The 14,601-nt window shown below is 43.8% G+C and overlaps 2 protein-coding genes across 4 annotated transcripts in view; one reads left to right on the forward strand and one right to left on the reverse strand.

Moving 5' to 3' along the window:
• Positions 1-276: 276 nt before the first annotated feature.
• mad2l2 (mitotic arrest deficient 2 like 2) lies at positions 277-3,532 on the reverse strand. The gene is made up of 9 exons (XM_049003076.1): positions 3,293-3,532; positions 3,072-3,120; positions 2,864-2,982; positions 2,321-2,392; positions 2,141-2,241; positions 1,908-2,002; positions 1,585-1,658; positions 1,400-1,492; positions 277-1,261 (listed from the first exon to the last, which is right to left on the reverse strand). The coding sequence occupies exons 2-9, from the start codon at positions 3,109-3,111 to the stop codon at positions 1,220-1,222; spliced, it is 636 nt and encodes a 211-aa protein (XP_048859033.1). The 5' UTR covers positions 3,112-3,120; positions 3,293-3,532; the 3' UTR covers positions 277-1,219.
• Positions 3,533-7,444: 3,912 nt separating this feature from the next.
• ahcyl1 (adenosylhomocysteinase-like 1) overlaps positions 7,445-14,601 on the forward strand; it is a 33,554-nt gene continuing 26,397 nt past the window's right edge. For all 3 annotated transcript variants that reach the window (XR_007388373.1, XM_049003114.1, XM_049003116.1), the window contains exon 1: positions 7,445-7,927. Coding sequence is in view for 2 of the 3 variants with exons in the window: in XM_049003114.1 (XP_048859071.1) it covers positions 7,748-7,927 (180 nt within the window). In the remaining variant the exon portion in view is untranslated. The remainder of the gene's footprint in view (positions 7,928-14,601) is intronic.

Consider the following 14,601-nt stretch of genomic DNA (forward strand, 5'->3'; position numbering starts at 1 on the left):
CTGAAAAACAACCCTAAAACGTGCTACGCTGAGCCATGTGACAAGCTTGTACTTCTGAGTGTTATATAGCATGAAATACTGTTCCCATTAATTTTATTCTAAACCAAAGTGTGTTATGTTGATTATCAGTAGAACATAAACAGGTGTATCTATGCTGTTCTGAATGCTACTGAAAGGCCATGTCATGCACATCCTGAAGTGGGAATGTGCCGATTTAATGAGAGATGGAGGTGAATCGTGAAGGAGCAGAAAGGAAATTATCTAAAATGGGAGAACTCTCGAAACCACCAAGTATCCTTTATTGGCATAACAAAATTCTCCCTCAAAGCATTTCTAAGAACCACTATGGATGACATGGTCCTGATAAAGAAAAAACCCCCATTAACATGCATGATGAGGACCTACCCAGTACTGGGTCAGGGGGAGCCAGGCCCCTCCCGAGAGGCGCAGGGCACACGGCCCGGGACCCCTGGGAGGGACGCCAGGCCGACACAGGATACCCACAATGTATTTTACATCATTTTAAAATATAGTAGCTTCACAGGATAACATGAGAACATCATAGCATAAAGGTTCAAACAAAGCCAGATTGTCTGTTCAATAACACAGTTATATTGAGAATTACAGTTTCACTCAAACTCTGAGGAAAACACACAAAAAGTCTCTGAAAGAGAGACAAGGCAACACCAAATGAACAGACTACACTGGCACTGCATTTCAAAGCTCAATAATAAAACAAGCATCTTTCAAAAACCATGTGATTTGGACTCCTACAAATCGATAAGCAATATTTCATACAATCAGGGTTATATAGGAGTTGCAACTTATGCAGTTAAGAAATTCTATGGAATAAAAATCTGACGGTTACAAAAATTCAATGCATCTCAAAGTGAAATAAAACATGAAACCAAAAACCACTGATGAAGAATTAATTTTTGTCCATGTATTTTTCAGAAGCCTTTCTGTGATCATACAGGTCCTTATAAGGATGTATGAAAATCTATAATACACATAATTTAGCTATATGAAATTCAATAAACCATCATACCTACTTAATTTCCTCTGATGAACGCCATCAGCCAATGGTTAGTTCTGGTTTAAAAATAATAAACAAAACGGTGCAACCCAACTTTGCCTCAAGTCAAACCCTGAGGCCTGTAAGCTCAGACGAATCACAGCTTATGTAATCGGTAGCTTTTCAGAGCCAGCGGTTCTGGTCTCATGGTGCCTTGTGTGCCCTTTCTTCTACATACAACTGCATCTACAGCAGACGGGGGAAAAATACCACAAACAGTGCATAAAAATCCCAGTAAACAATGAATAAAACCCAATAAATCAGACATACTTTAACAACTGGACCCACACGATTGCATATGCTAATCGCAAAATCAGGACTTACTTTGACTATGTCTGATGTTATTGTTTTTAGAGGTATGAGTCTAGGTTCACGCATGTACACCTCCTGCTCGTCTGCGACTATCCAGGGGAAATCCTGCAAGCAGATTGGTGGTGGAACTTTTAACCAGCAATGTACAGCGATACTGTGAAATCAGAAATTCAACACATGTTCCGCCAGTCACAGACCTTGATGACCTGAACCTTCTCCATATTGCGTGTGGCAGCCTCCCGGGTGTGAACCAGCACTGTGAACGTACATCCTGCAACAGCGAGTGCTTCTACAGTTCAACTGGGCCAAATTCATCCGTCTACCACAATAGAACACTTAAGGAACATCGAGATATTAAAGAAAGTTATTACACAAGGGCCTTAAATCCCTAATCTGATTTTGTTAGGGATAAGTATACAGATCTGCGTACTGTATTTGCCTATGTGTCTGCTTTTATTATACACTGAATAAGCTGCAGACTCACACTTGGACTTGTTCTATGTCCAATAAAGACTCCTACCAGGGGGGTTGTTGTCCAAAACAGCATCACAGACACTGATCTTCAGGATCACAGCTCTCAGTAATTGCTCCACATGGGAAAGCAACATATCAGAGCTGCAAATACAAATTGGAGGAAGCATCTGAGATGAGACCTACGTATGATTAATTCTGGGGGGGAAATATGAAACACAACAAGTCATTATTTACCAGCTACTTGAAGAACTTCCAAGGTGAACTCGATAGGCGACTCACCTAACGGACAGCAGAGGAGGCTGTGAGATTTCAAACACAAACCTCTCCACCGGATGGCGCTCTTTGTCCATGATGACAACCACGACTTTCTCTGCATCATTCTGAGGGGCCGAAACAAAGGGGGCTCAGCATTTTAAAGCTGCAGCAGCAGCCTTCACACTCACCAAGCGCCCATCTTACCTTCTCAATGAGAGGCTTTACGCAGTGCAGCGTGTCCTGAATGTACTGGTTTAGTTCAGGATGACATGACATCTGAAAGAGAAGCATATCTTCTGTAGCAGCCTCTGCTCTCAATGAGAGAATCATTTGCAATATTTCACATTTATATGTTATGCACAGTATCTAAATAACCAGCTGTCCCATTTTTTACATTTAGACAGAACCAGACGAACATTCTCCATCAATTTCCCGTTGAATTCAGTTATGGTCTGAAGTTAAAAAAGTAGCATAAAATCTGTTTTTTTTATGCCCCTCAGACAGAATCTTAAATTTATATTATCATAGGTGTGAACTGTGGACTAAACTACAAAGTACTGCACTTAAAATCAAAAATTCAGTCACTGTAATTTTCAATACTATTTCACTGTACAAAATGTACTTCATCAGCTATATCGAAATGTGTCTAGTTAAGAAGTACACAGCAAAAAGAGCTTTAATTAATGACTTCTTAGAAGTTATACATCGATATATGTATTGGTAAGAGTAAGAATCACTATTCCTTACCTGAACAGGTACATTATACTTTTTTCTCTTCTGAAATATCCCGGACGGATACACCTCCCTAACGTAGAGGATGAGGTGGATGGCCACCTCTAGAAACTCACACAGGATGTCAGCAACCACTAAACAAACACAAACGTACCGTTAGATATTTCGACCCCTTGACTGACTATAAATATAAAATACTAAACATTCCAAGCAGACGCAATACCTTGTCCAAAGTTCAGATCCTGTCTAGTAAGGGTCGTCATGTTCTGAACCTTTAATAAAACAAAACGGAACCAACGATTTTGCTGTAGAATCGCCTACTTATAATCAGTCAAATATAAAAGCAAGCAAGTCACGTGCTAACGTGCAATTTAAAGCAATATGATATGCTTGCAGACATCTGCAATCTTCTTTCTACAGCAGCATAAACTGAGTGACCCTTACCGTGTGTTGCAGAAGACGCCACCAGAAACCGCATGCCCAATGTAAAAAGGTGGTAGCTTTGAGATTGCTGGACAGGAACGTTATTAATAAACAACAACTGACAATCGCAAAAATGTCTACATTTTGCTATTATACCGAAATCCTAAAACGCTCACTAGAGAATCCAATGCTACAACCATAAACAACTTAACTGGACAAGTAGTAATCCCTGTAGTTGCTTCCGCAACCGTCACGCATTGATGACGTTTAGGCGGTGCGCTCGCTAATTGGTTGGTCTCTTTTGGCCAACCAATTGTGAGACTCCAATCGCAATAGAAAATATTGCATGTATTCCCATCCCTTCCCGTCTGCCCTGTCTCGTTCCTGAGTGTACCAGCAGATGGCGATGCTGGCCCTCTTGTACTCTCCTGTCCTCCATGTCCTAGAGTATTAACATTCATGCCTGTCCCTTAATGCCCCCTTATTAGTTGTGTACAGTGGTGTCTCTAGCCCAATCAGTCTAATAAACTCTGTATGGGTAGCCCCCAACTCGCTAAGGAAACTACACACAAACAATGCTCATCGTTGTTAGTTAGTGATGAATGAACACGGGATTAGTACATAAACACTGTACAAACGCAGCTATTGGTTAATTAATGCATCAAGTACTCATGCACTAGTGCTTTCAATCATATCGAAATTGCACATATACACATGTAAATATACCAGTCAACAACCAAACTCACAGCCTTTAAGTCAGTGAAATTCTTATATATAGATGCTCTGAAATCCAGTAAAAATTCTAAAGCTACCAAGCAGCAAAATATACTTAATGCCTTAAGTCGCCGTACCATGTACAATGAATAAAACAACGACATTTTGTAAACATAAAGTAGTGCATGTCAGTCATGCTCTGACCTTTTAATTCAAGAAATCTTAGTGACCAAAAGCATTACGTTTGTCTTAGTGTTTGTTCTCTCATTCCTGTTTCAACATGTGAACTGTGATTTATGATTTAAACTGACAAACATGAGCTGAGGAGTAAATGCTTAAAACAGCCTGTGCAAAGATCCGTGGATGCGTTTCTTACATGTCGTATTATTATGTATATATTGCTGTGCTGGACGATTAGTAGCTCTCGCTGCAGTGCTGCTTACACTTGTACCTGTGTGTTTTTGGAAGCTCAGCATAGTTACACTTAAATTGACTCCCCCACAGCAACCAGATCACCTTCAGGTGTGGAAGCTGTGGGATTGCATAGAATATTTGAAGAAATCACTAGCTGCACACATTTTCTCCTGAAGCTTCATAACTGCATTAATGTAGATGCTGGCTAGTCCCGTCATCATTTTCTCCTTGATTTTTTCCCAACATTTTTCTTCAGTCGCTCAAATGCGAAAACGTAAATAAAAATATCTTTCTTTCCAAATGCAGTTCTGCATACTCTGTGCCAGAATCATAAGTAATATAATTATCAATAACCTCCAGCCAGTAGCACTGGCACAATAGCAAAGTGCTACAAAAAAACCATTAAAGAGCAAAAGAAATATGGGAAATTGTAATATTAGCTGGTGAGACATTTTCTCCTGACCAGGACGTAGGTGTCCACCTCCAGTTTTACCTCCTGCTCAGTCGCCATCATTTTTAGACACCTGTTCACCACCACTTTCCTTTGCAGTCACAAACTCTTTCACAAGCCGTTTCTACAAATCAGAAAGTGTCCATGGACGTTGCCTTGATGAGGGTTTAGCCAAAATACTGAACTGACTTTATCTGAAAGCCAACGTACATTGGATCAGTTATAACCCGTCACACCTAGGCTCCCCTTGCTTTTCCACTCACTTTTTTTTGTAAATCTATAAATCTTACTCTGTCATTTTGCGTTCTTTAATCTATAAATATTAAACATGTGAGTTAGAAGAGGTTTGTTGTTTTTTGCAAACAGCTTGACATTTGTCTCTCATTTCCAGTTTTTGTTCTAATATTAGATATATATTATTATTCTATATTATTCTAATGTATTCTTTTAATATGACAATATCTTTGCAGTTATTGTAAGTAGATAAGACACAATAAGTGTCAGATTTGTAATGAACATAGACTTCCAGCAGCGTTATGTAGCCAGTCACTGGGCCAGCTTTAATATGCACTCATCTGTAAATGTAAACCACAAAATATGCACCTGAATCTCTCACCATCCCCCATGAAACTCGACCAATAAAATGTGTTTGTGTATTTATTTTTTATGTATCATATTTATGCATTTTTATGTGTCATGTATGTACTCTCTTCGGGCAAAAGTACTGAGACATGCCTCTCAATCATTGAAATCAGGTGTTTCATTCAGACCCGTTGCTGTATGTGCATAAAATCAAGCACCAAGCCATGCAACCATTTGTGAAAGAATGGGACGTTCTGATGGGCTCAGTCAGCTTTGGGGTCCCTCTGTTCTGGACGTTGTGAAGGCTTCCATTCCAGCTGAGCGCTCTGAGGCCTTGTCGGGGGGACTGGTAATAGGCTCCCCGTCTCTGAGGGCGTGAAGGTGCAGGGTGTGAAACACTCGTCAGGACATCACTTTCCATCGTCAGCTGTGATGCCATGGACGCCTATTTATCCTTCTGTCAGTACATGGGTTTGCTAAATAATTGGAAAAACAAACTGAAAACTGTTAGATTATTCATAAATATCTACATCACTACAAAGATGCAGAAGTGGCAAGTTCAGGTTCAGAAAGTACAAATCCAGACCAGGGTTTACTGTCAACCAACCAGTTGAGTGTGAAGGTTGTGTCCAAAATTCGGGTGCTGAACCCTTCTAAGGCTGCATTCCGATACTGAATTTGAAGACTCCTTCAAATGCAGTCTATAAATCTGTGCTGAGTCGCGAACGATCCAGTCGCAAATGATCCAACATATCTCAAGGTTCATTGCACAGAGGTAAAGTGTGCTTGTCCCAGCCAGACGACAGGAGCAGCAGCTGTCCTGATTTCTCATGCGAATCACTCTGTGACTGTTTTATCCTTGGAATTTGCCGGAAACAACATGGGCTGCTCCCCTACATTTAAGAAGATGCAGGGACAGCAGCCTGAACTGGCCCCTTGTGTGAGCCGAGCAGCACGACTTGAGATCCTGTGCCCAGCCTCTAAGCTGGCATTACGCACAGGGCCACCAGACAAGCATTTAGTTATAGGCAAGTAAGGCTGCATACAGGGCAAGTCTCATGTTCTGTGTATGGCTGGCATGTCCAACTGATAGCTAGTTGAGCGATGCAAAGGTTTGTTCCCTGGGTCACATAATGTATCGTTTAATGGTCAATGGCTCCAGGCTTCCTCAGATAGAGTTTCGGAAATGTCACGTGACTTTAAGTGTGCCTGAAGCCACAACTGTGTTTCCTGTGGGTGTTTTGGCACAGCAATGAAACAAAACACGATTGTACTAAGTTGTGTCCAAGGGCTTAGTCCTTCGATGGAGCTCGGATCACATCCCATGACTCTGCATTTCTAGTGTTTAAAACTCAGGCCCTGTGTCAGGACCATGACAGTGTATAAAAACTGTTGACCCACTAAAAATCTGATAGAACAATAACTGAAATAAATCAGACTGAAATATATTAGGTGCCCTTCACGAGGGAAATGTATGGTGTGGAATTCGGAAATATTTAATCCACATATATCACATTGTTGTTATCAGTAGGCTTTCCTATTCTTTACTGTACTGTTAAATACCATACATACTTTAAATAAACATTTACAGTTAGATAATCGGGTATGATTAGTGCATAAATATTCCGTTCGTTGTCATTGTGATTATCAGTCCTTTTTAAAAATGCGGGCAGCCACCTGCAGTCTGTCTGTCTGTTGTATTGTATTTATATTATATTGTATTGTATTGTGTATTATACGGTTTCCTTACTGCATTTATTTAATATACTGCACTGCTGATAGGAAACTCAATACCCAAGACTTTCACTTGTTTCCCTTGTTCTAGTGATGTGAAAAATAAACGATTTTATTTGTTTTCACTACATGTATGACCATGTACCCTGATAATTTCTTTGTGTCATTTAATGTTTCGTCGTTTGTAAGGCTTTATTTTTTACACAGTTCGCGAGTCCGACGAGTCCCCGTTAATAGGATGCGAATATTACGGGGGCGGTGCTCCCGCGTGCCTCGCCCCCTCGCGCTGCTACTGTCATAGCGCGTGCAGACCGAAGAGCGCTTCGAATGGGACGGCTGTGGTGACGATTAAAATAATAAAAAATATATACATAACACAGACCGAAACTAAACATTTATTCAGGAACAGAATATATTCTGACTGCTCTAAACTGCCAAACATAATTCAAACCACGTAGACAGACAGTATTACGCAAAGCGAGAATCGGGAAGCCGAGCAGCCATTCGCAACTGACAGGCATCACTGAGCAGCATCACCTTGGTCAACTAGTTTATCGCGGATACACTCAAGCGGCTGGGACATGTCGGACTCTGCGGCAGATGCCAAGTTGGAAGTGAAGCAGGCCAGCAAAGAAGTGAAAGAGAGCGAGAATGTCGCCGAGAAATACTCGGCGATGACCGTGAGCAAGAACAGCGACGCGACCGTGGGTGACCTGTCCTCCGCCTTCGTGCCGGTCACGACGCACAAAGCCGTCAAGAAGGTGAGCAGTGATCGGGGCTCCGCATGCCGCAGACCGATCCAGGCGAATCATAGGGCGATTCGGGCAGCAAACCTTTTTGGGGGGTAATTGGTCAGTCGCTATGCTCCAAAGGGAACCGCGCATGCCTTTCCCGTTCAGATGCATCCCACTGTAGACCGCAAACTTCTCAGTGTCTTAGTTGGCAAAGTGAAGGTTAACTCATATACCTACCAAACATTCGTTTTTCATGTAGGCTACGCTAGTTAACTGGTGCCTTGGGTTCAACCATCTATCTTATAAAAAATGTATAGTTTCAGCGTATTCCTCATATTAATCTCAAAGAGTGAAACAGGACCAACAAATCTGAAAAACTTTGCTTTTACCCGTAAAAATAAAAATCAGTGTAAAGTTCAATATCGCTGACATTGCTAATTTATTTCAAGGTGCGTTGTATTCCTAAAAACTGTGAAAGTGATTATCGATCAGGAACCTGAAAACATTGAGCTCGCTTTAAATATTATATCGGTTGTGCTGTACATACAGGTTAAAAGGCGATTTAAAATAACCCTGTTTCCTTAATTGTGGTATAGTGGGACCACAGCAAGTAATGTTATATTCCTTTGAGATTTCCACTTAATAATAACCTTTATTACCACCCTGGAAATTGGATATGATCAAATACAATGCTGACCCCCCCCCATCCCACAGCATAACACAATTTAATCTCATTCTATCTTCCCGTGTATTTGCATCTTTCCTACCATCTTAGATCATTAGTGAATGGTTTGTATGTCAGTAATTATGATGGTTATTTTTCCTTTTCAGTTCTGGATTACTGTATATTCCGGTAGCCGCCAGAGTGACTCAGTCCACTATCTGTTCATTGTTACTTCGGTTTCTATAGTTTGTTCAAGCATAAGTAACAAACGGTGAACAAGAACAGAATCTTATAAGCAGCACACATGGCTTTGTTGAGCTGTAATTGATAGCCGGTGCCTGGCACCATGTTCCTTCCTCTGTTTCATGATGTAAGGTGTTGGAAACAAATGCTGGTTAAATTCATGTTTGAATGCTACATTACAAAAGAAGATCAAATTACAAGGTTAAGCTTCCTTTGTAACAGTAAGGTAATGAGGATAATAAGCAAAATGTTTGGCTGCATATAAAAAGCAGTAAAGCAATGAAATAAAAAAAGAACTTCTACGATTCTGTTAGAAACTTGAGGTTGTTGTTTGTGAAAAAAAATTGATATAAAACCAAAGCAAGTGTGCAGTAGGACCCCGTCCACACATTTCCTAAGAGCGCAGTAGTAGCGCTGTTTTTTAGGACCCCGTCCACACATTTCCTAAGAGCGCAGTAGTAACGCCGTTTTTTAGGACCCCGTCCACACATTTCCTAAGAGCGCAGTAGTAACGCCGTTTTTTAGGACCCCGTCCACACATTTCCTAAGAGCGCAGTAGTAACGCCGTTTTTTAGGACCCCGTCCACACATTTCCTAAGAGCGCAGTAGTAACGCCGTTTTTTAGGACCCCGTCCACACATTTCCTAAGAGCGCAGTAGTAACGCCGTTTTTTAGGATCCCGTCCAAACATTCAGGTCTGTCAGTGAAGTATCGCCCACCAGGATTGCCTGGGCCTCATGGCAGCTCACTGTTTACAGAGATGCGCACGACGCAGCCTCATCCAGCTCCATATAGAAAGGCAGCCAACAGGCACCATCTGGGCCTGCCTCGTTTCTCTTTCATAGGACACCAGATGGCCAGTATGGCATGTCGTGGTCCGGCCTGGTCTGGAGCGGCGTGCTGGGCTGCTTTCTTCATTCAACATTCACCTTCTCTTCTATATCTCCACCTCCATGTAACACTTTCTAAACAAGAAGTGCTTATATTCAAAACACCTAAAATATGTAATTTTGACTAATTTTACCTGATCACGTAATCTATGTCAGGGCTGAGACTATGTGCACGGAGGCTGACCACCTAATCTACGTCAGGGCTGAGACTATGTGCACGGGGGGTGACCACGTAATCTACGTCAGGGCTGAGACTATGTGCACGGGGGATGACCACGTAATCTACGTCAGGGCTGAGACTATGTGCACGGGGGGTGACCACGTAACCTACGTCAGGGCTGAGACTATGTGCACGGGGGGTGACCACATAACCTACGTCAGGGCTGAGACTATGTGCACGGGGGGTGACCACGTAATCTACGTCAGGGCTGAGACTATGTGCACGGGGGGTGACCACGTAACCTACGTCAGGGCTGAGACTATGTGCACGGAGGCTGACCACCTAACCTACGTCAGGGCTGAGACTATGTGCACGGGGGGTGACCACGTAATCTACGTCAGGGCTGAGACTATGTGCACGGGGGATGACCACGTAATCTACGTCAGGGCTGAGACTATGTGCACGGGGGGTGACCACGTAATCTACGTCAGGGCTGAGACTATGTGCACGGGGGGGTGACCACGTAATCTACGTCAGGGCTGAGACTATGTGCACGGGGGGTGACCACGTAATCTACGTCAGGGCTGAGACTATGTGCACGGGGGATGACCACGTAATCTACGTCAGGGCTGAGACTATGTGCACGGGGGGTGACCATGTAATCTACGTCAGGGCTGAGACTATGTGCACGGGGGGGTGACCACGTAATCTACGTCAGGGCTGAGACTATGTGCACGGGGGGTGACCACATAATCTACGTCAGGGCTGAGACTATGTGCACGGGGGGTGACCACGTAATCTACGTCAGGGCTGAGACTATGTGCACGGGGGGTGACCACGTAATCTACGTCAGGGCTGAGACTATGTGCATGGGGGGTGATCTCGTAATCTACGTCAGGGCTGAGACTATGTGCACGTTGGGTGACCACGTAATCTACGTCAGGGCTGAGACTATGTGCACGGGGGGTGACCACGTAATCTACATCAGGGCTGAGACTATGTGCATGGGGGGTGATCTCGTAATCTACGTCAGGGCTGAGACTATGTGCACGGGGGGTGACCACGTAATCTACGTCAGGGCTGAGACGGAAACTCTGCAGTGTGTTTCACACTGTTGCGTCACATCTTAAGGACTGAAAATTTAAATCCAACCACCAATCTGTATGTGGGGTCTGCACGTTCTTTCAGTTAAGCTGATTGGAATCTAGCCTGTGCTGATCTGTACCCTGTGAACTGTGATGGACTGGAATCTTATCCTGTTCCTCTTCCTTCTCCAGGATAAATGACTGTAATATAGAAGAGTGTTAAGAAAGTATGGGGAAAATCAGCTTATTCAAAAAGGTGATATGTACATAATGAATCACAAGTCTTTAAGGTGAAGCGGTTAGCAACTCCTGAGATTAGAAGTCATGACTGTAAATATCCTCTCCTGACAAGGTCAGTTGACAGCCTGTGCCAGTGTTTCCCAACCCAGTTCTCGGGGACCCCCAGACAGTCCAGGGTTTTGCTCCCTCCCAGCCGACGGTAGGAGCAAAAAGATGAACTGTATGGGGGTCCCCATGGACTGGGTTGGGAAACACTGGCCTATGCCTCCTGAGCAGATGTCGAATACCAGTGCACAGGAAAGAGATATTTACACTCCTGAAATGTCAGGATAAGACCACGCACACAGCAGCCTGTATGGAGACCAACAGAAACCGCACCTTCAACCTCAGTGGGAAGATCGCCAGTGCATGCATGGAGGATTCAGGACATGAGCAATACCTCCAGCCAGTAAAGCCAAAAATTAGGAACTTAGAACATTCCTGGCAACAGGTAGTTCTAACCAGTGGAAGCGAGATCTGGCACAGCCCGATAAAGAAATGCAAAGTGCGGCTTGTGCTGACATGTTGACACGCTCGTATCTGTGTTAGCAGCAATCAAGAGGAACGCTGCACTGTATACCTTTAGCTGTCAGGAAGTGCTTCAAAACGCCTCACTGTATGCCTTTAGCTGTCAGGAAGTGCTTCAAAATGCCTCACTGTGTGCTTTTAGCTGTCAGGAAGTGCTTTAAAACGCCGCACTGTGTGCCTTTAGCTGTCAGGAAGTGCTTCAAAACGCCTCACTGTATGCCTTTAGCTGTCAGGAAGTGCTTCAAAATGCCTCACTGTCTGCCTTTAGCTGTCAGGAAGTGCTTTAAAACGCTGCACTGTGTGCCTTTAGCTGTCAGGAAGTGCTTTAAAACGCCGCACTGTGTGCCTTTAGCTGTCAGGAAGTGCTTTAAAATGCCTCACTGTGTGCCTTTAGCTGTCAGGAAGTGCTTTAAAATGCCGCACTGTGTGCCTTTAGCTGTCAGGAAGTGCTTTAAAATGCCGCACCTGCATTAGTTTAAACAATAACCTCAACATTTTAGTGTTTTGGTTCCTGGTTTTCAAGCAGTATTGTGTTATTATTGCTTTTCTGCTATGGGAATAAATGAATGAAGAGACCAGTGTAGAGAATTATTTCTCCCAGGTGGTTCAGGCAGTCACAGATGGCTTTTGAGTACATGATGGACCTGATGGTCTCCTGAGTCCCATGTCAGGAGTTAAATTTGGAGTCTATAATTATCACCCTTTCAGCTGGTTATAGAGCTGCTGAATCAGCATCTTACAGGGAGAAGTTGCCTATGGCAGGAGGTTACATGAGGTGGAGGTAATCTGCGCCTCAAATCAGAATGTTCCAACACTGCACCACCAACCATCTTTGCCGTCAGAACATCTTGGCAGGCTGCTGGTGTGGACACCTGTGCCCAGGACAGAAGCAGCAAGGTGGAACTAGGATGGGGGCGATACCTGGCAAGCTTCCACGGTTCCTGCCTTGATGGAGCTTCCCAGCACAAAACTGACATTTCAGGAAGCTGCTCCCTTTATGGCTGTCCTTGGCCTGAAATGACTTCAGGGCCTGGAGAGTTTTCAGGTCTGTGGGCTTTTCAGACATGGCCCCTCTACCCCCTCTGTCCTGGCCACTGTGTTCAGTAACAGGAATTGTGTACCTAATCACAGCTGCCTTTGATGAAAGTGATTAATGAGCTTTGATCCCAGTATAGAGAGCCAAACAGCACAAAGCAGTCATTTGTGAGTAACGGAGCGTGGGAGGAGGTGAGTGGGTCAGTACTCCTGCAACTTACTGCCGGGAAGCCCTTGGTCTTTGTTGCTCAGCAACTCTTCCAGATCAAGGTCCCTTCAAGGACAACATGGGTTTGTATGCATATGGATTCAAGCAGCTTCAGAGGTAACAAATGTGCACTGGCTGGTTGATTGACTGCTGGAGGAGTAGCGATCCTGCAGGGAGCTGTACTTCAGCCCTGAAGTAGTTTTTTACTCTTTTATCAATCCTTCACTTTTGTTATGGGTAGTTATAAAGCGCAAGAGTCTGACACATGAAATAGTCTCTCAGTTAACTGTTTAAATATCTTTTAAGCATACTTAGATGAGATATTTTGCATACCTGTTATGTGAGTTAAAAATAAATGTATAGTATGAAATTGTAACTTGATCATTTAATCAATGTTCACAAATATCAACTATTGATGTAAATTTGAAAGGTAATGTAATCTGCTCTGGCTTGATAGCATGTGAGGTTTGCTTCTCTTTCCTCACTGGGAGATCATCATACTTGGAAGGATTTTCTTGTTATGTGGTCTCAAAGCATGGTTGTATTTATGGGATTACATTGCCAGTCTGCTGTGGACCCCCCCCTCCCGGCACAAATCCAGCTTTGTCACTCTAGAGGCAGTGGAATCGATTCTCACGAGCCGGATGAGATCAGATTCGCCATGTGCGTGGACTGACATGCCACCCACTTGCTGCAGCTACATGCCACAGTAAACCTGGCCTCCAACACAGCTACCCTGTCGTGAGGCTTCCATTAGCGGGTGCTGGCGAGGTAGAGCCACAGAAAGACCAAACGCTGCATTCAATGAATAAAAGTTCTTTCTAGCACAGGGTGACCGGATAATCTCTGTAAGGCAGGACACTTTGAGCTACTTCAGGCTTTACAAGCTACTTTAAAATTAAAAGGCTGAAATTGTCTGTTTTTGAAGTAAACTTTAGCTGTCAGGAAGTGAGGCCATGTGGTCTGTGCTACAGAGTGTCTCCCTTGCCGTATGTCCCTGGAACTGTAATCAGAATCCCAAACCAACTCTTTTTTTTGCAGAATATACTATATAACTGCATATGCGCAAAGCTGTGTATGGTTTTTAGATACACGATGACAGCGCACCTCACTCTGTGTAAGAATGATTTCTGAGGTCATTTAAGCAAAAATGTAGAGACAAAAATGACAAGCTGTTGTGTAAATAAGATAAATAACATAAGGCTGTTTAGTTTGTTTAATAAAAGAACAATGTATGGACCTGTTCTATAGGAAAGGAAACCTTAAATGAATTCTGTTGTGATCTAGCGCTATATAGAAAATAAAATTAAGTAAAATTAACTTAACCTTCAAGGTGGGGCGGGAGGTGCCGTTGGGAGGACGGGAGGTGCTGTTGGGAGGGCGGGAGGTGCCGTTGGGAGGACGGGAGGTGCCGTTGGGAGGACGGGAGGTGCCTTTGGGAGGACGGGAGGTGCCGTTGGGAGGACGGGAGGTGCCTTTGGGAGGACGGGAGGTGCCGTTGGGAGGACGGGAGGTGCCGTTGGGAGGGCGGGAGGTGCCGTTGTGAGGACGGGAGGTGCCGTTGGGAGGACGGGAGGTGCCGTTGGGAGGGCGGGAGGTGCCGTTGTGA

Source organism: Brienomyrus brachyistius, unplaced genomic scaffold, assembly GCF_023856365.1.
Source record: "Brienomyrus brachyistius isolate T26 unplaced genomic scaffold, BBRACH_0.4 scaffold74, whole genome shotgun sequence".
In the NCBI taxonomy this organism is placed as follows: domain Eukaryota; kingdom Metazoa; phylum Chordata; class Actinopteri; order Osteoglossiformes; family Mormyridae; genus Brienomyrus; species Brienomyrus brachyistius.